The sequence below is a fragment of the Aotus nancymaae genome, unplaced genomic scaffold (genome assembly GCF_030222135.1).
Source record: "Aotus nancymaae isolate 86718 unplaced genomic scaffold, 86718_ANA_hifiasm-v0.15.2.pri h1tg000062l, whole genome shotgun sequence".
NCBI lineage: Eukaryota > Metazoa > Chordata > Mammalia > Primates > Aotidae > Aotus > Aotus nancymaae.
The window spans coordinates 43,728,319-43,754,924 of NW_026988476.1; the positions used below are offsets into that span (position 1 = coordinate 43,728,319).

At 36.5% G+C, this 26,606-nt stretch overlaps 1 protein-coding gene across 1 annotated transcript in view; it reads left to right on the forward strand.

The window, feature by feature from the left end:
* Positions 1-26,606, forward strand: part of UNC13C (unc-13 homolog C) — a 617,099-nt gene that overhangs the window by 521,571 nt on the left and 68,922 nt on the right. The window contains exons 27-29 of the mRNA XM_012469803.3: positions 80-136; positions 6,444-6,524; positions 19,303-19,450. Of these exons, the coding sequence (XP_012325226.2) occupies positions 80-136; positions 6,444-6,524; positions 19,303-19,450 (286 nt within the window). The remainder of the gene's footprint in view (positions 1-79; positions 137-6,443; positions 6,525-19,302; positions 19,451-26,606) is intronic.

Sequence of the window (26,606 nt, forward strand, 5' to 3'; positions counted from 1 at the left end):
TCTGTTGACTGCATTTCTGTTGTGACTAATAAAGAATATCTTAGAATTGAGTCTTCTCTTCCTTTTTCTTTGTTTCTAGGGACCCCAGATGATTTTCATTGCAGCTAAAGATCTTGGACAATTATCCAAACTGAAGGTAATAAAAATAAAGAAATTACTCATTCATGGAAGGTAGTGAGTTACCCACAGTTCTGCAAGAAGCCATCCTCCTCCTAGTGATAGTATCTAGCATGGCAAGATTCAGATGTATGTCAGGCTAGAGCAGTGGTTCACACCTGTAATCTTAGCACTTTGGGAGGCTGAGGTGGGCGGATCACAAGGTCAAGAGATAGAGACCATCCTGGTCAACGTGGTGAAACCCCGTCTCTACTAAAAGTATTTAAATTATCTGGGCATGGTGGGACACACCTGTAGTCCCAGCTACTCAGGAGACTGAGGCAGGAGAATTGTTTCAACCCGGGAGGCGGAGGTTGCAGTGAGTCAAGATCATGCCATTGCACTCTAGCCTGGGTGACAGAGAGAGACTCCATCTCGAAAAAAAGTTGTATACGTCTGTGATTTCAAAATCTGCTTTAAGAATTTTTAACTTTGTACTGTAGCATTTAGCATTATTGCTTCTGGATTAAATTAGAGAGCATATTTTCTTTCATATATTAAACTGGCTTGGTATGAACAAAGACAAAATGGAACACTGCATAGAAAGCCAATGAAGTCTAGAGAAGTCTGAAAACCAAGCAACACAGTAAGGGAAAATAAAACTCATGAAAGCAGACACTGAACTTGTCAACATGGTCAATCCTGTTACAAGTGGGGATGTTCTGACTAAATGACCCTGTGCTTAGTTATAATTTGAGATTCCCAAAACTTTGGTGTTATGCAGGAAACTCCAGTCCCTGTTCCTCTAGAATAGGAACTTGACTGGCTAAAATACATGTTACTTTTATTCCATTTCTGCCTACTAGAATATAGTTAAGGGATCAGTTCCAGACACAGGTAACCTTGGTTCAGATTCTTCCTCAACTGCTTCTAACTATGTGACATGGGCCAAAGCATTTAGCCTTCCTAATCTTCAGATTTGGCGCTTGTAAAATGCAATAATAATAATAATAATAGTTATAAGGATTGTTGTGAGTATAAATGAGACAACACAGACATTATCTTTGCTTAGTAACTGCAAAGAATATGTCACCTCCCACTTGCAGAGGGAGTTATCTCCATTTCTCCCCTAGCTGGTTAGCTCAAAGTTAGGTACCATTGCGTATTGGATTATTTCATGCGTGCAGTACAGGGGAAAAACAAAATGTATGATTATTTACTGAGGTAAAATATGTGCCTTATAATTTCAGTATTCTATTTTATCATCTACATTATTCCATTCCCAACAAAAACATTAAAAGCAATAGTCCATCTGGAAGATATAACTACCACCTAAAATTGTTACCCACAGATGTTTAGTGCTGTTGATGGTTGCAAGGAAAGATGAAGGTAGATGCCACTGCCAAACCATTATTTTGGATCTTGATCTCTATCCCTTTCTTTATACTTTTTATTACCTCCCTGGGATTTCTGGAGCCTACTTTGAAAAGTGAATTTATACACTGCTGAAGTTTCTCACATAAAACCATGAAGGTGAAATAACATAGGTCTTATTACAAAAGAGATGGCCCTGGCCATGCATCTAAAATCTGTGTGATATTAGTGAGCACACTCCATCTCCCCAGGCTTCAATTTCCCAAATTGAATGTTCTATCAGCTAGAACTGTTCCAGTTTCAAGTGATGGAAAGGCAAACATAAGCAAACAGGGAATTTACTGCTACATGAAATTTTATAGTCCAGGGGTAACTCTGGTTTCTGGTACTGCTTGATTAGGGATTCAAGCAGTGTTCACACTCACTCTCACTCAACTATGCCCTTCTTCTTGTTTGATGCATTACTATAGCAGACCTTCATGTCTGTGTGTAAGATGATTGTCTCTGTTCTCACATCCTTTGATGTAACATCCTTTGGACTTCACATCTTGTAGAGAAAAATACCCATCTCAGCGCAGGGAATCACAGCAAAGTCTTCTGGCATATCAGGCTCTGAGGAGGTATTATTACCATTCCCAAACCAGTCACTGTGGCCTGAGAAGTGGCATGTGCCAATTGGCTTAACTCACATACTCACCCTGAGCTTTGAGTACAGTCAACCCAACCCAAATCTTATGAATTCTGATCAAAATTGAGATGGTTTTCTAAAGGAAATATACATGCTCCATGGGAAAAATCAGGGTACACAGAAAACATCACACTTTAGCATGCTTTGTGGTCCCATTTTTTTTCAATTCACTGAATTCATTTTTATTCTAATAACCTAAAAGCACACTATAAACACAATGACTTAACAGGATTATTTCATCAACACTGAAATAATATGAAGGACTAAAGATGGAGTCTTTGTATCTATTGATGAAGAGAAAAATAACTTCATTCTGGATCATATTCCATTATTGGCCTTCGAGTTTTTTATTTTTAAATTATCCCTCCATTTAGTATTATTATTTGAATTACAGAGCAATAAATCTCCTACAACATTATGCAAAAAAATGGAAATTTTAACTGGCATGAAGTACTTCAAATTTTATAAAATAATTTCCTCTTATTTTATTAAAATATCACTTCCATTAAAAAATGTTTGAACCATGGCTCTTTAAATTTTTAATATATTAGTTTGAAAGCATATTTGATGTGCTGAAAAGGCGCTATTTGAAATCATTGTACTGATAGAAATTTTCAGAACTCTTGTTTAGAAGTATTTATAAATAACTGCCTAAAGGAACACAAGATCAAGAAAAATAGAAAAATGTAGGAAACTAATTGGTTTTCTGTGTTTGGATATGATTTAGGATTAACTCATTAAACATGTATTTATTCAACAGTTTGACATTTTGTATTATTTTATACTTTGAAATTTTATAAGGTTCCAGATATATGTATATATGTCTTATAAAGTTCCAGAGTATGAATAAACTTTATCATGTGTATTCTATATAATACATATTACATATACTACATATATAATATATATATTTGCCTAACAATATTTCATGCAATCAGATTTATTTGACTTCAAAGAAAATATGCATAAATCTTCAGGAACTGGTGATATAATATCAAAACCAACTGATGAAAATACATCTGGGACTGTGAGTTTACTGCATGTATTTTACTTGGGCAATAACTCATTGCTGGCCTCTTTCAGAGACCCGCTCACTTGAAATCTGTTACTAAATTCTAAAATGTTATTTCTAGTAAGAATTATATTTCCATAGCACCAGCACATCATTTATTAGCATCTGTTAAAAAATGTGATCATATTGTTAAACCAGTGAAGACTCATGAAGCCAGAGAAATTTATTTAATAGAAAGTATTTTTAATTACTTGTCTGAAAGCATTTTCCCCTATAACTCAGCAAATATTTCTGCTACTCTTTGACTCTCAATGAGCATATAATATTGCTATTTAAAAACTGAAATAAACTCATATGATTAACTTGAAATCCTCATATCAGAGAAAGATGCACAAAGATGTATAAATATGTATCATGGATCCATTAAATATTATGCCATATTGTTAGCAATATCCAAAAACAATGTTTCTATTCAAGCATATTAAATCCTGTGACATACACTGAAGGAAGCACAATTCAATTACCAAAAATATACTGAGTGCCTAGCAGATAACAACTGCCAAAATGGACACTGAAAAGCTGAAGGAGTGCGTGAGACATAGACAGATTATTATCTTCAGAAAGTCGTGGCAACTACTAAATAAAAGAATAAGAAAACGGCGGGAATAGAAGGACAAGCCACTGGATGTGATTGCATGGTGTGTGCATAGCACAAAAATGCATATCGAAAGGAGCAAGTGACAGCTGAAATTAAGCCCATGTTCCACTTGCCAAGCCATATGTGATGCCTTGAAGCTGTCCTCTAAAAAAAAAAAAAAAAAAAAAAAAAAAAAAGACACCTTTTGTTACTCACCAAAGGCACTGCTTTACTCATTATTCCATACCTGCTCAGAGCTATGTTCACCCACATGGGACTTTTCTTCTAATTCATAAAGGCATCAACATAAGTTTGAGCTCCAGAAGGACAAAAGTCTTCCCTCAATATATCTCAGTCATCGTGAACATTGCTGGCACATAATAAGCACTCAATAAATATTTGTTGCGTGTTGCTGAATAGAATAATGGCAGCCCTGGGATGAGTGTATCATTTTGAGGGGAAGGGGTCAGACATTTTTTAATTTATCGCTTAGATTTTTATTTCCTTTGTTATTTTCCTTTTCTGCCATCATTTTCCTAAATAAGCTTTGTATGATGGGTTAAAACAGATCACAGTGAACAATGAAGAAAATCCATTGTAAAATAATGAAATAAGTTTTAAAATCAGTTCTGAAATATTTTAAATGATTATAAAATATTTAAAATCCTCACAGCCAAATTTAGCTAATTCTTTGGGGCTTTTCCCAGGAATGAGTAAAAACTGAAGGTGTATAAGGAGCAGAATCAAATGGAGGCATTATATTTAAAATAGACTTTATCAGTAGTAATTGGGAGAGGCTAAAATTTGCTCTTTAAATCCTTTTCGTGATTGACATTCCTGAATGTGACAAATGTAAACCAAGGAAGTCATGTGAAAAAATTTGTCACACATTTTCCAGGTTTCTCTTTTTTCCCTAATGTTAGCTTGCAAGTGAAAATAAAGCCACACGCCTATCAGAGCACTTATTTTCAAGTAGACATTTAACATTTCTTCCTTTGACAAAGTGGAGATTTGTAAAATATATGAGAAAACAATAATTTTATTTTAAATGCATTCATGTGCAGAAGATATTTCAAACAGGAAATTTTGCATATGAGGATAATACAGGTTATGTTTTTCATTTTTTATTGTACTTTAAGCTCTGGGGTACATGTGCACATCCCGCAGGGTTGTGGCATAGGTACACACATGCCATGGTGGTTTGCAGTCTCAAACCCCCCATTGGCTGCATCAGGCATTTCTCCCATTGTTTTCCCTAACCAGCCTCCCCGCCCCCTGCTTTCCTGCCCCTAGCACCCCACCCCCCAACTACTCCAATGGGTGATGTTCCCCTCCCTATGCCCACGTGTTCTCATTGTTCAACCCCTACTTATGAGTGAGAACATGCAGTGTTTCGTTTTCTGTTCCTGTGTCAGTTTGCTGAGAATGATGGTTTCCAGATTCATCCATGTCCCTACAAAGGATATGAACTCACCCTGTTTTATGGCTGCATAGTATTCCATGGTGAATATGTGCCACATTTTCTTTGTCCAGTCTATCATGGATGGGCCTTTGGGTTGGTTTCAGGTCTTTGCTATTGTAAACAGTGCCACAATGAACATATGTGTGCATGTATCTTTATAACAGAACGATTTATAATCCTTGGGATATATACCCAGTAATGGGATTGCTGGGTCAAATGGAATTTCTATTTCTAAATCCTTGAGAAATCACCACACTGTCTTCCACAATGGTTGAACTAATTTACACTCCCACCTACAATGTAAAAGTGTTCCTATTTCTCCACATCCTCTCCAGCATCTGTTGTCTCCAGATTTTTTAATGAACCCCATTCTAACTGGCATGAGATGGTATCTCAATGTGGTTTTGATTTGCATTTCTCTAATGACCTTATCGTCATCTAGTGATGATGAACATTTTTTCATACGTTTGTTGTCTGCATAAATGTCTTCTTTTGAAATGTGTCTGTTCATATACTTCACCCACTTTTTTATGGGGTTGTGTGTTTTTTTCTTGTAAATCTGCTTTAGTTCTTTGTAGATTCTGGATGGTAGCCCTTTGTTCAATGGGTAGATCGCAAAAATTTTTTCCCATTCTGTTGGTTGCCAATTCACTCTAATGATTGTTTCTTTTGCTGTGCAGAAACTCTTAAGTTTAATTAGATCCCATTTGTCTATTTTGGCTTTTGTTGCCATTGCTATTGGTGTCTTAGTCATGAAGTCCTTGCCAATGCCTGTGTCCTGAATGGTATTGCCTAGGTTTTCTTCTAGGGTTTTTATGGTGTTAGGTCTTATGTTTAAATCTTTAATCCATCTGGAGTTAATTTTAGTGTAAGGTGTAAGGAAGGGGTCCACTTTTAGCTTTCTGCACATGGCTAGCCAATTTTCCCAACATCATTTATTAAATGGGGAGTCCTTTCCCCATTGCCTGTTTTTGTCAGGTTTGTCAAAGATCAGATGGCTGTAGTTGTGTGGCATTGCTTCCAAGGCCTCTGTTCTGTTCCATTGGTCTAGATCTCTGTTTTGGTACCAGTACCATGCTGTTTTGATTACTGTAGCCTTGTGGGTTGTGTTTTAAAGTAGTTGTTGAATACCTGAACTGGTTATTTTATAAGCAATTCTTAACCTGTTTTTCAGGAGCACATGATTCGAGAGGATGCCAAGGGTCTGACACCAAGACAATGCGCTATAATGGAGGTAGTCCTGGCTACCATCAAGGTAAGGTTTTAGTGCTCCTGTGTATACATCCAAGGAGGACCCCGTTTACCTCCAGACATGAGTAGTCCTGATCTCAGCCATTTATCAGTAGAGCTATGGCATCCAAATAGATAGTAGATAGTTGAATAGATGGAAGTTGGTGCAATAGTAATTGCACCAAGCTAATACATTCCTGGAGGATGCCAGATTCAGCCCTGTCTATCTCATTCCATCCACGATACACTGTTATTATACTTGCTTCCTTTGTCCTCTCTCTAAAGCATAAGTGAAACCTATGTCGTAACATATGTTCTCAAAGAAAGACATGTACCCTAAAACCCAGTTAAACAGATGCTTCCAGAATATTTTGGGTTGACAGAATTTGTTTTTATGTGTTTTCTATGCATGTTGAAATGATTTTTAAAATACCAACCTTCACTTCTTGCTTAGTAAGTGCAGTAATTTAATTTCATTTTCTGCTGAAAACCCACACATTGTGTTGTATGCATCAATTTTTTCATAGCCAGAGGTTAACTAAAAGTTACTGTAGTGTTTGCTAAAGGTGTGCAGATCTCAAGATGTAACCTAGAAGTTGTTTTCAAATAATTTCTTTTATATTTATATACAGCTATATTTATATGTGAAAGTTTATTTAAGAATTTGAAAGATGAATTTGTCTTCTAAATTCAAATTATGTCCAAAGTGTTCACTCTTCACTGGAGGAAGCATCTACTATCCAGGATGTGTGAATAGTATTCCTAGTAACTCTGCTGTAACTATTAGCTACCATGAGCCATTTGTAGAGCACAGAACAGTTCTGCTGTATAGAAACAACGGTACTCATTTCAACAGAGTTCTATCTGAATAACGGTCACATAGTTTCACAAAACTGTCACCTCGTGGTTTTTGTTTTGCAGTTTCAGCAATTAATATGAGGCAGTCTTTTGCTGCCGCAGTGTCAAAATCTGCCAAATTAAAGTTGGAAGGTGAGAGTTGTGTGACGCCTGGGGGCACCTGGGTCACAGAAATGGAGTTTCTAAAGAGGTAGCAGGAATGTTGTCTGGAAATGGAAAATTTGCACAATATTTTTGAGGAAAAAAAATGAACAACATGAAAAAGAAATACAATAAAACACTTTAAAAGTTATTTTTAAAATTATTTTCAAAAATTTGAGGAAGAAGTAACTAATTTTTGGAGTTACGGTAGCACCAATAGCTACCTATAAGGACATGCTAGTAGTAAAAATAAGCTCTAGAGTGGACCATGAACAGGAAGAAAAGAAAAAATTTTAGCATCTGAATTCAGCCCTTTATGCGCTTTATTAAGTCAATGCCTGGATTTAGAAAAGGAAGGAAAATGTATTCTGTGGAAATCGGGAGTGGTATTCACAGTGTTCACAGATCTGGCTTCTGTCTAACTTCAACATTTCTCTAATTTTTATTGATGGGGTCAAATGATCACCACCTGCAGGCCCAGTTCTTCTCAGACTCTAAGACAATGTTGATCCTCAAGCAAATAAGTTTCTTTTATCTTGACAGCTCAACTATCTTATCTTCCTGTTTATATCATCTATGCTAATATTTTAATTCCTACTCAGATACCAGACACTTGCCTTGTTCTTTGTGGGAAAAACTCCTATTTGGTGTCCAAGACCCAGTAAATGGGTCCATGTCATTTGTCTTGTTCCTCCAGGACTGGCATCTGACTGTGGTCCTCCTGAGCCTCAGAGCCTGTGGCAGTTCTTCAGTTTCCCTCCTCCCTAACTTCTGTGATACCAACTCTTTCTCTAGGTACCTCCATGCTAGGCCAGCTGTGTCTGCTATGAGACTCTGTTGACCCTGTGCTCTGCCCATCTGCCAGTGTATTCACCTAATATCTGATTTTCAATGCCTGTTATCAGTTTGCCAAAGCTGAGACTCCCTTTATCTTGTCTGTCGCTGAGATTTGCTCCAACTTACTGTCCTACCAAGTACTAATTGTGAGATTGACTGCAAAGGAATTCAGGAGAAGGAAGACTACAACTTAAAAGAGTTTTAACTACAACTTAAAAGAGCTAGAGATTCAATGTCTGCCCAGAGCCCAGCCACAGGAACACTAAAGTGCAAGCAGAGAACTCTTGAGAAAGGTAACCTTAGACAAAGGAGCACACGCTACCCATGCTAACTTCCAATGACTGCTAAAGAGATAATCCTTAATTCCTCTTCAGCTCACTGTAATTGAGTAAACTAGAAATGAGAAAACAAAAAAAGGAAAATGCTATGGAATTTTTAGAATATAGGCTGAAATAATGTTTTACATTTTCAAATTTCTCTCATGTATATACATCATTTCACCTAATCCTTGTAAATATCCTGGGTGTTAGATAGGTCAAGAATGATTATTCACATTTGAAAGATGAGAAAATTAAAGGCGAGGGGATTTCAGTTGTTTCTCCAAGGCCATAGCTCTGCTATTAATTGGCAGAGCTGAGAAAGGACTCCAAACTCTAAAGCCAGTGTTCTTGCTACTATGTCACATTTTTTTAGTAAGTATTTACAAAGTTTAAGTAAAATATAGCAGGCTAAAAGGGCTATGTCTTCAGAGGGATTACTTCTTAGTATATTAAAATACTATGTTAATTACTTAGATTCCTTTCTAATTATTTTAAACTAATGTAAGACCTTTCAGCCTCTATATAAGCATTGATGAAAATATTAACTTTCCTAAATATTAAAGCTTTAATTGGACTGGAATTATTGTATAACACCACTCACGTATATTTTCTATTGTAAGTCAAGAGTGTCAAATATGAGAGGAGTAATATTAATTATGATCAGCTGCTGCAGGTAGGATGGTTGGGCTTTGAGACATTCCATTTACCCAACAAAGCAACCAAATCGACAGTGTTTGAAAATAAAAGTAGAAAGGTGGCAGCTATGAGACAGATAACCAGTAGTCTAATATGTATGTACAAACTAATAGAGGGGCCAATAGGGAAACTTTACTTTAAAGGAGTCCTAGCTGGACTTTGAGTTCCAACTGCATATCTCAAGAAGACTCAGAACTGACATGAGATTCCCCAAAATGCAGATTTCTTTCCAAGAGAAATAGCAGTTACACTTTGACTTGAAAAAGTGCTGAATGATTTCATTATTTTCACCCTTTTAAATTCCCCCAGAACCCTGTTATATGGTCTTGAACATGACACTACACTATATGTTGCAAATATATCTGGACCATGCACTGGCAATACTGAGGTTCCTCTAAAAGTAATAAACATGTGAATCAGGGCCCTCTAGAAATCTGCATTTCTTGGTATAAGGAAAGGAATTTATCTATAAATTCAAATATAGCTTTGGAACTTACTTATTACTTTCTTATTTAATCTTGGATAATACCATTTCTTATGCTCAGGACTTGAGACAAACAGAAGAACATGGCAATGAACCACATTTTATGCCTCAGGAGTTTCCTACCCTCACAAAGTTTCTAACCCTATCCTGCTATCTCTGTTGTCCATGGAGCGGTTCCAGTGGCTGTTTCTCAGCATCTTCTTTTCACCATTACAAGTGTAGTTTTGCCTTGGTTAAAATCCAGCTGCTCTTGAGAACAGAATAAACTACTTAGTTTGGGGGATAGCAATTCAAAAATCATTATTTGAGAGCTGACTGTAGGTAGCAAATACGATGAGCAGTGAGGAGGTGGCTGGAGATGAGAGCACTTGCCTTTGACTTGGGAACAAAAACTTTGCCCACCCTTTGTGGGCAAAGGGTGGGGGAGGGCACAGAGGGTGATGAATTTTCTCTGTATGTCCAGGGAAAAGCTCCCCAGAGAAGGACATTTGGAGATGTAGAGGATAAAGAGGGGAAAAAACAATGGGAGAAAAGCACTGTAGACCTGTAGAAAATATAGCATGAGTGATATAAGAGAAGGCATTGGTCAGCTTGAAAACTTTAAATGGTCTGGTGTAGAAGAACAGATCATGACTGGCTGAGTATTACAGGGAATGAAAGAGGAACACTGGATTAAAGCCAGAATGCCAAGGCTTAAATACCAAAGGAAAGAATCTCAACTTTAGTTTGTCAGTAAAAGGGAAACACTGAGATATTTTATGGGCAGGAAGAGCGTAGTCTGATCTGATGTGTAAAAGAGGACTCCAGTTGTGGTAGAAAACAATTTTTTAAAATATCTGTCAAATTCCTAAAAACAGAAATCTTTAGTGGCTAAACACTAAAATTATAAAATTAAGGTGGGTTATGATTATATCTAAGTTTGCAAAATGGACTGTCTGCATGGATTTGCCAAAACTATAACACAGGTGTTGGGAAGAGAAAAGTAATGATGGAAAATTGCTACCAAAATAGTATATTTAACAAAAAAGGGAATTCTTTTGATAATCTTGCAAAGAAATAATAGCATGTTCCCATGAATCAGTAAAAATAGATTGTGAGAGATCTTCAATCCTAGAGTTTGGAGAGGAATAGAAGATTTCAGAGAGTTTTATTGGGATTATAAAAAGAATAGCTTTCTAAGTATGCAGGCGATATTTTTCCTGATTTTTAAAAAATTTAGCAGTACTTTTTTTTTTGCCTCATAAATCATAACCAGGTCTCAAGTGCTTTATTTTTTGCAAAGTCATGAATAATAACAATAATAAAACAAAAAATACTGTTAGTTTTCAAGACAAAGAAAATGATATTGCGTATATAGCTCCCTCCTGCCCCCAAGGTGATAATAGTGCTCGTTACCACGAATCCTGACATTCGTGAAACCAACATATTAATGTATCTAGGGTAGAAGCCTTTACAAATGTCAGAAGAGGGCTATGAATTATAAAAGTAAATAAAATATTGAAAACTACATGGGAAATTATACCACTAACAAGTATAATATCAGGATAGGAGATGATTAAGAGAGAGAGAGAGAGAGACACCAATGTGTAAATTATTCTCCTCTCTGGTGGAAACAATACTACTTAAAAGACTATTGAAAGGAAATTACATGACTCATCACATACAAAGCAATTAAAGTAGGCATATAGAAAACACTTATATTAAGTTGCCTCTTATTTTGCCTGATGACTGGTTCATTTTGAAGGCTCCTCTCTTCACTTAAGCCCAAGACCCCACATAGTCTACTGCAACCAGTGTGTTTCTTTTTTCCTCTTTTCCCAATAAATCCTTTAATTCCCACTCAAAGGAGCTATTAAATCTGACTCTTTGCCCCAAGCAATAGTTCGAGTCCTTAGGGCTTTTTCTCTAGCCTTTTGGTTTCCTGTGCCCAGTACCTTTTCCCTATAAGAGAACTGTTCTGGTCAGAGTCTTTAGTACCTGAGATTCCCCTTTGAGAAGAAGTGTTGTTTCTTCTCTCCAGGAGTTTCTAGTCCAGATTAAAGCTGAGAGAGGCACATTGAAAATGGAATAATGATACGTGTTAACTTAAAACAGTGTAAGAGATGAGACAGATGATCCAAATACTAATTGAGGGAAACAGATAAAAAAACGTTTTAGAGGATGTGATCAACCAGTACGGACTCAAGAGATCAGAAAAAGCTACAATGGTCTTGAAGGACAGATGGGAGTTCACAGGCTGGATAGAAAGTTTTCTTTGGAGGAAGATTCATGACATGGACATAAACAGGGAAAGGGAATTTCTCCATGGAGAAATGGAGAAGGGCACAAGACAAGTAGGCTGGGAGGCAGTGAGTAGACTACTCTGTGGACTGGTCTGGACTTAACTGGGTGTTTCCATAATGAAACTGTGTAAAGTGAGGTTGATGGGAAATGTTTAGATTGAAAATACAGAGGTCCTTTTGTGCCCTCAGTATATTCCCTAAAAGAGGATTCACTGATGATTTTGAAAATGTTATGCTAAAGTCATTTCCGCAATAGGAACCTTATGGAAATGCACAAATTAGATGGCATAGTTCAAGGTTATAGTCAGATATTTCAGTTCATAAGATGATGAGAGGCATCACTAAGCTGGTGGCTTTAGGAGGAGAAAGGGAAAGATGGATATGAGTGACATGAGCAAGGGAGAGTCGTTGGAACTTGGCAACTGAATATGAGACAAAATGGAAAAGGAGCCCAAAATGCCTCAGAGATTTCAGCCCCAGTGATTAAGAAAGCATGGGTCCACCAAGAAAAATGGGAGATAGGTGGGAAGGCTATTTTTCTAGTGCCGTGTTGGAGTTAGATTAGATGGCAGGAACGTGAAAGTAAGTATTCAGAAACCTGCTTCAGATAGGGGCTGGTGCTTAAAACGCAATGCTGGCTTCTATGTTGAGGACTTGTTCTGCTAATTAAATATATTTCTTACAATTGGAAAGAACTCCAGCATTCACCAAGCTCTTCCAGATAGAGTAATTACAATTTTACAACACCAAAGGCAGAAGGGATATTTCTGCCACCATTCTATAAAAGAATTAACTGATAGCCTAAGAAGTTAAATAACCTATGCTAAAGAACCACTGTATAGAGGACAGATAAAGAATTATATTTTCAAGCCCATTATAAAGATCAGAGAATCCAAGAGGTTAAGAGAATTCTAGAATCGCAGAATTGGAAACATAACTGAACATCTCCCACTCTTGCTCATACAGAGAGATGCCAGGTCATCTACAATGTTGTAAAGTGAGGTTGATGGGAAATGTGTAGGTTGAAAATACAGAGGTCCTTTTGTGCCTTCACTATGTTCCCTAAAAGAGGATTCACTGGTGATTTTGAAAATGTTATGCTAAAGTCATTTCAGCAATAGGAATCTTATGGAAATGCACAAATTAGATGGCATAGTTCAAGATTATAGTCAGAGATTTCAGTTCATAAGATGATGAGAGCCATCACCAAGGTGGTGGCTTTAGGAGGAGAAAGGGAAAGGTGGATATGAGTGACCAGTGGTTGCACATGGTCAACTGGCCACCCCTTAATAGTGGCCACTAAACTACAAATGGAAGTTTTTATTTTTAAGATGCACTGTTATTGGAAAATTTTGATGAATGTATCAAACAAAAATCTGCTCCCTTGCTATGTTTTGGTGCTCCTTCTGTTCTTTTAAACTACTATTAAATTATTCTGTTTCCTTTTCTGTATGATAGACTTCAGATATTGAAGAAAACTATCATGTCATCCCATGTCATCTGAAACTGTTTATTGAATAACAGGCCTTCTAGACCTTATGAAATTCTGGTTACCTATCTTTAAATGACCTCCACTTTCAATATTTCTTATAAATAATAAAGCCTGAGAATGAATTTAATATCCCAGACATGTTCTAACCAATGAAGAATGTTCTTGCCTTACCGAACCTTTATTCTTGATCTGTCTACCTATTTTGATGCATGATCAGATTTAACTTGTTTTAATAGCTGCCTTCTCACTTAGGAAACCATGTTAAACTTGACAGCAAATAAATCTTTACAACTTGTTAAAATTTTCTGTTGTTAAGCCACATCACCCCCATTCTGTACTTGGTGGTAAACATGAATATGAATATTTATTATGAATTCTGACTTTTTCCTTTCCTCTTGGCCATCTCCTTCTGGAAATGTTGACCTGGCATACCAGACTACCAGGACCTTTCTAAAGCCAAATGTCCTCATCCAGTGTAGCACCTTTAAGCCTCAGCTCAACTGCTCGTTTGTCAAACATGCTTTCTGCCTTTGATTTTTCAAGTCCACAGTGAAAACATCAGCCAGGATAGAGAAGAAGAGAGAATGTCATCTAGCTAACATCTTCATCCTTCTTTGCATGAAACAACCAATTCCTCCACAGTCTGTCAACTGAGAGATTACAAATTCTTTTCTTCAATAAGGAGGAAATGACCTGTCCTAACTGATTTTTGCCCATTTTTTTTCCTGCTACTTTAGGTCAGTCTAAGTAAAACGTCTAAACAGATCAAACTGAAGTTTCTTAGATTATGCTGCAGACCACAGAGGAATTATAAGAAACCAAGTCTTCGTCTTTGGTTTATTGTCAATGGAAAATAATGTACTTTTCACAGGCATAATGAAAACATCCAGAAGGCTTTAAAACCCCACATTTGCAAATTCCTTTCTAGCATATTATCCCCCCACCAAAATGCCCATTATAATGAATGAAGATAAACTACTCTGCACTGAGCTATGGATAGTGGGTTTTGTCTAATAATTAAGATATTTATTTCTATACTTCACCCTCACATTTATAGCCTTCAAACCCAAGCCTCAGCACAATGCAGATTCTGCTCTTCAGTTCCTTCAGGGTCATGCGCATAGAGTCAAAATTGAATGCAAAATCTTCTGAATGCCAAGGTCCATGTAGTAACTGCAGCCCCCTTTCTCCTGATCATCTTTGCCAGTGAGATAACCAGACCCGTGCTCTTAGATGCTGTCATTCCAGATTCCAAACACTGTGTGAAAGACTTTCAAGAAGTAGCATTCTCATCGAGTTTGCATTTGCATAACCATAGAAATCACCTTCTTCACTGTTGGAGTGAGGAGCCTATGGCATATATTATTTGTCTATGTCCCTTCAACGGGAGGTTTTCATTCTTACCACCTGACAATTTGCTTTCTCCTCTGACATAGCTACCCTCTGTCCTGGGTTTCTTTCTCGCCACATTTCATAATATAAAATGCACTCAAAACACAAAGGCATTAGTTTCTACCCTACAAAACTTCTCTTCAGTAAATATCCTGCTAGAGACTTTAATGGAATAACATGTAAAACTCTATGGCTAAAAAGGAGGAAGTCAGTTGTGTATCGTAACCTAAAACCATAGGGACCCTTGGGCTTTCCTCAGGTACAAGCACACACCTCATTTATGATTTCATTTCCTGATGAGTCCACACAGTCCCAGAGTCCTACAAAATAGTGCCTTAGTATTAAAAACATGCCTTTCTAGAAAATTATTTTAAAAGATTTCAGTACAAGTACATAGTTTATGCCTTCATAGTTTAATTATTTTTCCCTTCTCCCATGAAGCTTTCTAGGCCCTCAACCATCTCAGTTATATGAAATCCAGTGACATTCTTCTGTTCTTGGGTTTCCCAAATCATATTCCATGGAACACTTGTATCCCCAAAAGTATTAATATATGCCCAGTGAGATAGGTATCCTACGGCCTAATACTTTTAGCAGCAAGGTGTATTAATAAAAGATTACACAGATTTCTTTACCACAGTATGTCTCAGAGCCTTTACCATGTTAATATGCATTGGGAATCCATAGGATGCAATGTCCTCTCTTAACTTCTTTTTTTATTATGATTTTTTATTATTCTTTAAGTTCTGGGGTACATGTGCAGAATGCACGTTTGTTACATAGGTATACACATGCCATGGTGGTTTGCTGCACCCATCAACCTGCCGTCTACATTAGATATTTCTCCTAATGCTATCCTTCCCTTATCCCCCACCCCGCAACCGGCCCCAGTGTGTGATGTTCCCTTCCCTGTGTCCATGTGTTCTTATTGTTCAACTCCCACATGAGTGAGAACATGCAGACTTCAGTTTTTTGGTCTTGTGTTAGTTTGCTGAGAATGATTGTTTCCAGCTTCATCCATGTCCCTGCAAAGGACATGAACCCATCCTTTTTTACAGCTACATAGTATTCCATAGTGTATATGTGCCACATTTTCTTTGTCTGTTCTATCATTGATGGGCATTTGGGTTGATTCCAAGTCTCTTAACTTCTGTAGGCCCTCTAGTACCCAGAGGCAGCACAAGTTATTGATGGGTATAGAATAACAGTAGAAAACAGTGTTTTTAAAACTATATCTAAATTATACTTAGAGAACTAAAACACTTCAGTTCTCCTTAAATAGTGCCGAGACTACCAGGGTTTCTCTTGGTTACTTGGTGGGATTATTCTCTTTCTCTACTTGACGAGGGTGAATTATCTACTGGCTGCTGAAGTTAAAAAGAGCAGGACAGCGGGGGGTGGGGAGTTGGGGAGAGATAGCATGGGGAGAAATGTCACATATAGGTGATGGGGAGGAAGGCAGCAAATCACACTGCCACGTATGCACCTATGCAACAATCTTGCATGTTCTTCACATGTACCCCAAAACCTAAAATGCAATTTAAAAAAAAAAAAAAAAGAGCAGTACTTAAAAACTGATAACCACCAAAGATGTCACTTCTTTGGAAGCGTTTTATTGATGCCTTAGACAACAGAAGTGCATGCCTCCTTTATTATCTGTATTTTCAAATCATTATTCTAACACCTGCCATGTATTGTTGGAGTCATTTGTTTAAATGTTGGTTACATTTCCTACTAGATCATAATCCCTTTGGGAGCAACCACTGTGTCTCTTTTGCTTTATAGTGTTGGCATCCAGCACAAGGTCTGGCTGAAGATACACATTTAATAAATATTTATTAAGGAAAAGAGGGAGAAAACAGGTGGCACGGCAGACACTACCACTGATGCTGTCAGTGGTAAGGTGACTGACGAACCCGCAGTCCAGTCTTACAAATTGGACACTCGATCCTGTGGTCATCCGTATGAATGCTGTCACTCATGCTACTTTTTATACACTGTTAAAGAACACTTTTTAAAAGAGGGTATAATTGTGATATTTATGCAGTTACAAAATGTGTCAAAATGTTATTTAAGTCATCAGTTAGTGAGGGAACCAAGGAAGATGTTACTACTGTGTCAAAGGAGAATTCCAGAAACCGAGCATACACAAGCAATAAGAAAAGCTGGAGCAGAGGCAAGATTTATCCACAGAGCAATATTCAGTTTTATTCCACCCAAAATAATTAATTTGTATTACTGTGGACGAAAATCATCTGTACTATCATTATTACTTTTCTAAAATTTATACAGTTTTAAAGTAGCCTCAGGGCAATTAAAAGTGAAAATAACCCAAATGTGTATCATAGACAGAATACCCACTAATTTTTTCTGCTCATTTTCCCCCCAGAAATGGCGGATTTTCATTTTATCATTTTGGTTCTCCTTCCATCTCTCCTTCCTCCTCTCTCTGCTCCTCCTTGTCCTCCATTATTATAATCTAGCACTTACGCTCAGGTTTGGTAAGACTGGGGCCTGCCTGAGAAATATTGAGAGAGTGCCTTCTTTTCTAGAATTCCCCTCCTACTCTTGGCTCAGTTTCTAGCACTGCTCTTTACTCTCAGGGAGGGTTATTTCTTCTGATGGCTCCTTGATTCATTATGTAAACAGTATTCCAGAGAGCACCCCATCACCTTTCTAGGTGATACAGAGTCGAGATTAATCTAAATACATTTACATCTATCCCCCTCAATACATCCATGTAATCTTTTTTCCATCCTTAAATACTATGTTTCTCAAAGAAAGGAATTGTCATACTTTTTTCATCCATTAAGGCACCTGAAACAGTTCTGGACTAATAATTCTCTAAATACTTTCTGCATGTGAAAATGTTTTAACGTTCTTTATAAGATCCAGGTGTAGAACAATTTAAACTATTATTTTTTTCATCTTCTAAAGAGAAGACATTTTTTCCTGTGCCTTATTACGTAACCATATGTAGTTTTTGCCAAAGCCTGTGTTTTCACAGAGCACCCAGCTAGACTCAGTAAAGGAATTTCAAAGGACCATAGGTTTTTTTCTCCCCGGGGAGGGTGTCTATAATTGTACCAGTCTTTCTTAAGTTTACATTCCAATTGCCTAATTTCTCTGGCCTACACCCTGAATCTCCGCTACATTCTACTCTCTGAAAGTACAACCAGATGCTTGCTAATATCCATAAAATGTTTCTGCATCTCCCCTTGAATAGGGGAGAAAACTGAGATAATTTTGATATTTCAGCTCATCGAATTGTCCTGCCATAGAAGTTCTTAAGGAGTGGGAAAGAAGAATGACACGTAGCCATTTAGGAGAGTGTCTCTGAATAATTTCTTGAGTTTCTTCAACATATTCTATTCTGTGCTAATTATAGGTCACACCGAACCACAGTTACCAGTGAGTGTTTTGTTTCCTCTAGCATTGTTGGTACAGGAAGAGAGAAAGAAAACCATTTATCTAACCTTAATAGACTATTATAAATATATTATTTATAAACAGATAGAAAAAAATCCTTAGTTCTATCATATATCACTAGGCAGTCTGCATTTCAAAGAGATGTCTGTGTATAACACTTGTAGTATGAAAACTGCTAACATTCCTCAATGACCGTATTTATTGTCAATGAGCATCTATCTTCTCTATTATCTTATTTGGAAATATTGGAATATTTTGAGTTTGGTTGAATAACAATAGCAAAAAAAAAAAGGTTGTATTGTATTTATCAGATACAATGTTCAAGGGGTGTTGGATTTCCAAGGACCACTCTGCTTCATCAGGTTGGCCTATAGCTGCACCACTGTGTAATCAGATAATGGGGCAAATGGAGTGGCAGACACCTGATCTACAATCTCAAACTGGTATCTGGAAAATATGTGGCCAGAAGCTACCTTCCCTATGAAATTTTGACAACCCTAGGTATTTTTCTCATGTTTAAGAAACAGAAGTCAGTAACCAAGTTGATAATTGTTACCCAAACCTGTTATTCTAATGAGGATTCTGACTGCTACATCAGCATGATCTCTTTTGTTTAAAAGTTTTGCATAAGAGACAAAGGCATAGGCCTTCTAGGTTATGAGGTCTGTGATGTTGAGTGTCATTTCAGAGATATCTACGGGACCTGAATTAGATGATAATAACTTAGCAATGGGAAAATGGTGGCACCATTTTTTGTACCTATCTTACATTGATCAAATTGTATTATTCAATTTGAGCTTCTCTATTAGAGTAATAAATTCCTTCTTTCAATACTCTTCTCTAAATGCCTCTGATTTTTTTTTTCCTTGTAGCAATATTTTCATGCAGGAGGAAATGGCCTGAAAAAGAATTTCTTGGAGAAAAGCCCAGACCTTCAGTCTCTGAAATATGCTCTCAGTCTTTATACCCAAACTACTGATACCTTGATAAAGAAATTCATAGATACTCAAACCTCACAGAGTAAGTAACACATAGAACCTGAGAGTAAGGTAAACTGAATACTAAACTAAAATTTAACATCAGAATTATTATAAATAGTACTAATGATTTTTGCTGTAGTGAACTGAAGTATCATTAAAAATGCAGTTATGGTTAATAGAGAATACCAGTTTTTTTAGTGTTCATGAATTATAATTTTGTAAATAATTTTAATAACTCTATCATATATTTCATAGGAAAGCTGTATGGAATGGCTGACTTGGTGATTTTAACTTCCATAAAACTAAGTAAAATCTACTTTTTAATATTTATGACCATGATATTTTCTTCAATTCAGTATAAAAGACTCAGTGGATTTCTGGTCTTGGTATCTTCCCAAAAAATGATAATAATTCCCTAAATCCTGACTTCAAATGTAAAATCCTGTGCTCTAGGGTTTCCATGAGGGAAATCTCATTTTATGCTAATTTCATATAAAAACAACTACAAGATTTTCTTTGAAATGGCCAAGAGGCAGGCTTGGTATTTTGTTTCAAACTCAGATACGTTTCATGTGTCAAAGTTCCCACCTGATAAGCTTCTAGGATATTACTGTTCAAAAATTTTTTTTTTCAAGTTGCTTTGTGATTTATTATATTTTGGTGATTATATGCATTTGAGATCGGGCATTTCTAAGAGATGACTAAAAATGTCAGTATGAGTCAAAGCTAAATGCAGGCTCAAACTTCAGAACCAAATAAATTATATTACAGAAATAATAAAAATAAGTAAGAGGACACTGTATTCATTCATGAAAGATCCTTGGAAAAGAGAACATACAGGTAATTTTTAACTGTGATGAAAATAGTCTGGACCCATCTTTGTTTCCTCTTGGATATATTAAGTTTTATATTAAGTTTTATCAAAGATAAAGCTAAAGGTGCTAGGTAGGTAGTCTGCCTTTAACATTTTGTGCATTCTGATAGTGTCCAATTAAAAAACTACAATTATCCCTTTTCATATATCCCGGGTTATATGCGGGATATTTCCAGAAAGGAAAAAGTAGTTGAGCCTATAAGACGTTGTCAAGAGATGCAGAAATATTCAAAACTTGATTCCCTGAATCCATGCTCATGTTGCTTCAAGGTTTTCTAAACTTTATAAATATGAATACAATTCTAAAATATCAAATAAATAGTGTTATAGCTTTATTCTAAGAAAAATACTGTGTATGTAAAACTTTTGCTTCACCTTTATAGGTTTACATTTATGTGTACACCCCCCCCACACACACACATACACACATACAGACAGTCATCCCTCGGTATCCATGGGTAATTGGTTCCAAGACCTCCCGTGGGATAACAAAATTTATGGATGCTTAAGTCCCTGATATAAAATGGTGTAGGATTTTCGTATAAGATTGCATATCCTCCCATATATTTAAAATCATCTCTAGATTATGTAGAATACCAAAAATAATGTAAACGTTATGTAAATGATTGTTATGCAGTATTGTTTATGGAGTAATAACAGGAAGAAAGTCCCTACATGTTCAGTAAAGATGCAATTTTTAAAAATATTTCCATTCGCAGTTGGTTGAATCTATGGATGCAAAACCCATGGATATCAAGGGCCAACTGTGTGAGCATGTGTTTGTATACATCTATGTATGTTCGTGTGTGTGTATATATATAATCAACTATGGTATATGGAATTTGGCATAATTATCTTTTTATTACATGTATTATATGAAAACATTAAAAACATATGGGAATAGAAGAGGATTCTTAATTCTAATAACTTGCGGCCAATATAATTGGTTTTAGTTTTTTCCTGTTCCCTCATTTTCTGGCTTTTTCTCAGTATTCAATTTTTTTTTTCAGATAACTGAAATTGGTAGGATATAGATATGAAATGGTTTTTAGTTTTCTCCAATAACTACCTTTAACTATGCCTTGTGGAAGCTTATTCCTACCTGCTCCAAACCCCTCCCCATTAGACCCTGCCCAGCTGCCCTCTCCAGACATGCTCAGGCTATAGGATTCGGTGTGTAAAAGGCAGCCTGAAGTGCCTGTCGCTTCTCCTTCCCCATCCTCTTCTAGGTCTCTCTTTGCCTCAGTGTTTTGGGAATGGAAACTAAAGGGGAAGAAGGAGAGATCCTCAATGCTTCCTATATGGTTGCCTCTAAATGTTGGTCTCTCATGTGTGTTTCGGGGGACCCAACATTGGGGACCCTTCTATGTGTACATTTCCTTGAGGAGTGAAATCTATTTCAGCTTGATTCCTGTCATTGTCTCCTATGACTGACTACTGCAGTATATGCCATAGAGTCTTGCTGCTTAAAAATCCATTGCTTGTGGCTAGCATTCTGGAATGGAATTCCAGCAAGTAAGCTAAAGCCCAGCTTTCTCCTGTGAGGTGAGCCATAGAAAACTCACACATTCCTTCCAAATTGTTGGTGGTGATGGAGACTTCTCTGCTGCTACTCACTTTCTCCACCCTGCCATTTCTCTAAAATTCTCTTCTCCACCTGCACATAAGTGTTTATACTTCCACACTGGAGGAGGGACAATGCTATTGTTTGATGTCACATAACCATGTTCCATTAAAAAATAGAGGCAAGCTAAAGTCTTCTCAGTTAGTGAATCTAGGAGTTCTGAGTAATATTCATTCCCTCTCTTTTTTTTGTTTATATCACAATCCCATCTCAATATTCATGACCATAGACTGAATAATAAAGTTATCCAACACTATACCCTTTAGAAAATTATGGGCAAGAGAGGGAGATGAAAATTAGCTAAATGTTAGAATTATTTGTAAAATTATAAAAATGAAAATATAGAAGATACAATACTTTTTTCTGTAAGAGATCCTAAAGTTATCGTTTGTACTTACGACTTGCCAATTCTTCTGTCCACTTCATGTTCTCTTTGGCTGCAAAGGAAACTCAGCTTCCAAGATCCCTTAAGTGACAGAGAAATGTAGAAAAGTTTAATTATTGGGGTCTTACTTATATAGAATGCTATACGATTCTGTGAACATTTGACACTGGACATGTGGAAATAGAGGCATTTGAATTACACCCTTTGGATTCCATTGGTACTTTTCCTGCAGTTGATTATTTCCAATTAATAATAGGATTCATTATTCCCTTTTTGTACTTGTTATTCTGGTGGCATGGAGTCCAAAATGACCAAATGAAGTCTCAGTTTCCAGTGTGCATTAGTCCATTCTCACGATGCTAATAAAGACGTACCCAAGACTGGGTGATTTATAAAGGAAAGAGGTTTAATGGCCTCACAGTTCAGCATGGCTGGGGATGCCTCACAGTCATGGCAGAAGGCAAAGGAGGAGCAAAGGCACGTCTTACATGGTGACAGGCAAGAGAGTGTGTGCAGGGAAACTGCCGTTTATAAAACCATCCTATCTTATGAGACTTATTCACTATTACGATAACAACACAGAAAAAAAACCCACCCCCATGATTCAATTCAAAGGACTCTCACCGGGTCCTTCCCATTACATGTGGGGATTATGGGAGCTACAATTCAAGATGAGATTTGGTTGGGGACATAGCCAAACCATATCTTACTGTATATGTTGCAATTATCCAAATAATTGCCTAGGACTTAGCACAATACCAAATACCCATGAATACTTATTGTATTGGATTTGTGTAATTTTAACCTAGATTTTGTTATATAATTTCGAAAGATCATATTGGTGTTATAGTATCAATCAAAAATAAAGTAGTAGTAGCTGACACTGCTTATTGCAAACACCTGCCACTCTGTCTGAGGCGCCACAGGCACAGTCTCAGTCCTATGCAGGACCAGCTGGAGTGTCTGAGGGTTAATGCCTCTAGGAACAGCCCTCTACCAATGAAATACAGGAAATTGCTGGGAAAGAAAAGAAGAGAAAATGTCCATCTTCCTCATTTGAGGCAACTCTGCTGTGTATTTTATATACACAACACTCCAGAGTTTCACTAGGAGATGGGATTTAGTTTCTCTCAGAGGGCTGACTTGACACACACTTTTTTGCTTACTTACTTTTTTTCTTTTCTCACCTCCTTGCTCCTTTCCAAGTGTTCCTGGGATCCCTTTCAGGCAAACCACTTACCTTTTGATGCTTGTCTCTGGTTTACTTCTGGAAGAACCCAAAGCTAAGCTCACATGGCTAAAAAGCAGGGCGCCAGCTCCTGGCTCAACACATACCTAGACTCTGTGCCCTGACTGCTGTGTACGTCTCTCCTTGATGACAAGCAGAAAGGCTCACTACCTTGAATGAATGTTTCCCCATTACTTGGGCGTTTTTCTCATGTTTTCTTAATTGAGAAATGCAGAACTAATTAATGAAATTTAACTTTTAAATGAGTAAGTATTATCTGGGAAAAAAGCTTGTGTATTTGCTCTCAAATAATAAGCATAAGCATTTACCTTATGATCAATAAAACCCAAAGTGATTTTTATTGTTTCTTTAAATTTTTTTTTTTTTTTTTTTTGATACAGAGTCTTGCTCTGTCACCCATGCTGGAGTTCAGTGGTGTGATTGCAGCTCACTGTAGCTTCTGCCTCCCGGATTCCAGCGATTCTTCTGCCTCAGCCTCCTGGGTAACTGGGATCACAGGCGCATGCCACCATGCCCAGCCAATTTATATATATATATATATACACACACACACACACACACACACACATATATATATATATATATATATATATTTGTAGAGATAGGTTTCACCATGTTGGCCAGGCTGGTCTTGAACTCCTGACCTCAGGTGACATACCCGCCTCGGCCTCCCAAAGTGCTGGGATTACAGGTGTGAGCCACCATGTCTGGCCTATCTCTAATTTTTCATACTCTGTGGGAAAATTATTGTTTCAAACTGCATTGAATCATTATTTAAGTGTTATTTAATCAAAATGTCTGTTGTATAATAAGTCTTGTGATCCTTTAGAAATCTAAATGCACTTTTATAAGCATTTGTGTTTTACTTTTCTTATTCTCATATAATTTCTCCTTACTCCATTTTCTTCTTTTCCTTTCTTGTCTCCTTCTTTCTTTTCTGTTTTTCTCCCTTGCTTATGTTAGAAAAGTAATTGTAGCATTAAATGTAAGGGAAAATTCAATAACTTATGATTGGAGGCTTACTATTTCCAAGTGTTAAGACATACTTCCCTTTAAAAATATTTTTGATTAAATTCAACTTTGTAATAAATGGGCTTATAAGTAAGAGAAAGCCTCTTGTGTCTTGCTCATTTATTCTTTTTTTCCTTCCTCACCTCTTTCTTGCTCTTTTCTGTCCTATTTTTGTACTCCTTTCCTCCTCCATTATTCTCTTTTGGAAGAGATTTGGATGTCATCTTTTTGTAGTAGTTAGACTAAAAGGAAAAAAAACTCTACAAGGAATTGAATCCCATTAGAAATTTATGAGCCACAGAAGTCAAATGTGATCTATCATATTGGAAAAACTGTCTTCTCTTCTCTCTCTATTCCAAGTATTGGTAAATAAATCCAAACTGGATGTAGAAGTATTCTTAAGTTTTTAAGTGGAACTGAGAATTTAATATATGAGAGTAACATGTTTATCATTCTAGAAATGTACTGCCATACTAAAACACCATCTTATTCTGCATCCATTTAACAAATATTTACTGTCACCTCCGAGCTCAGTTTCATACCATGAAGAAATAGGTTCAAAGGTGAATATGATGTTATGTATGCAAGTTGCTCTAATATGGTGGTTCTCAAGTAGGGGTGGTTTTCTTCCGCAGGGGACATATGGCAATATCTGGAGAGCGTCGGTTGTCACATCCTGAAATGGTGGTCATATTACTGGCATCTAGTGTAGATGGCAGGGATGCTGCTAAACATGCTACAGTGCACAGGACAACCTGCCTGTAATAAAAATTCATCTAGCTCTAAATAGCAATAGTGCTCAGTCTGGGACATACTACTCTAATACAGGCTAAAAAGTGAGAAGTGAAATTTTGGCTTGAGGAGACAGAAAAGGCAGAGAGGTGTGTGAGTATATTGAGTCATGAGAAGTTAGAAGAAGAAATGTATTCTATTTACAGAAACTGTCCAGGAAAGTATATACTTGCACTCTTATTTTAAAATACCAGTATGGCAAGCATGTCCACAGTATATTTTTACTGGTAAAAAAATATATATTTTTTTTAAAAAAAACAAAATTTACCACATCACCACTTATTTTGATCAATAGATAGTATTAAAAATATCTTAAATTTCCTTGCACCATTAAAATATACAGAAATATTGTGTTATGCTTAATGTAACATTAGCAGAAATTTTAATGTGTGTAGGAATTATCATGTTATTTCTCCAAAAGTTGATTCAGTGGCTTAAAATGTATAGTTAGCTTGAAAAATTACATTTTTTATTGCTGCTTTTTCTCAAGAATGCATTACTTATTAGAAGCTGGTAGAAAATTCATTTCTGACATCTTGATTACAATGTTAATAAAAAAAAGTTTTTCTAACAACTATTTCATTATACCAAGGGATTTTTGAATATTTTATGCAGGAGCAGACAGTGAAAAATGAGTAAAACTTGAACATATTAACTACAGTTTTTTCATTGAATAACACGATTTGGGGCACAGAATGATTAATTGCTGAGTCATCCTGTGTTGTATTCTGTTTCCTTCTCTGAGTTATTACTGTAGCTTGAGTGACCTGAATTACAAAAGCATTACATAGAAAAGGGATATTTTATGTAGAAGTTACAATTGTCCCATAAAAAATTACTAGTTAATGCTTGTATATATATATATATATGAATTAAAATACAAGAGCAGAAATGTTTGTACTCTATGATCTGTCTTCTTTTATTCATTTGTAATGAGAAAGTCTTTCAGTCCCTGCCTATGTTAAGTTTCTTAAAATTTAGTTTGGATCATTTTTATCATTTTAATAACCTGTTTCCTGCTGAAGTGGAGTATAATGTATTTTAATTTGAAATGGAAAGCAGATAGCTACTGATTCTCATTCTGGAATCTATAAGTGTACTTTACTAGGCTTAGTATACTGCATTAATGTTATGTAGAGATTGGTCACTCCTCTTTTTATTGGTCATTTTTATATTTAAGTGGAAGAAATTTTTTTTTAAGATGGAGTCTCACTCTGTCACCCAAGCTGGAGTGCAGTGGCATGATCTCAGCTCACTGCAA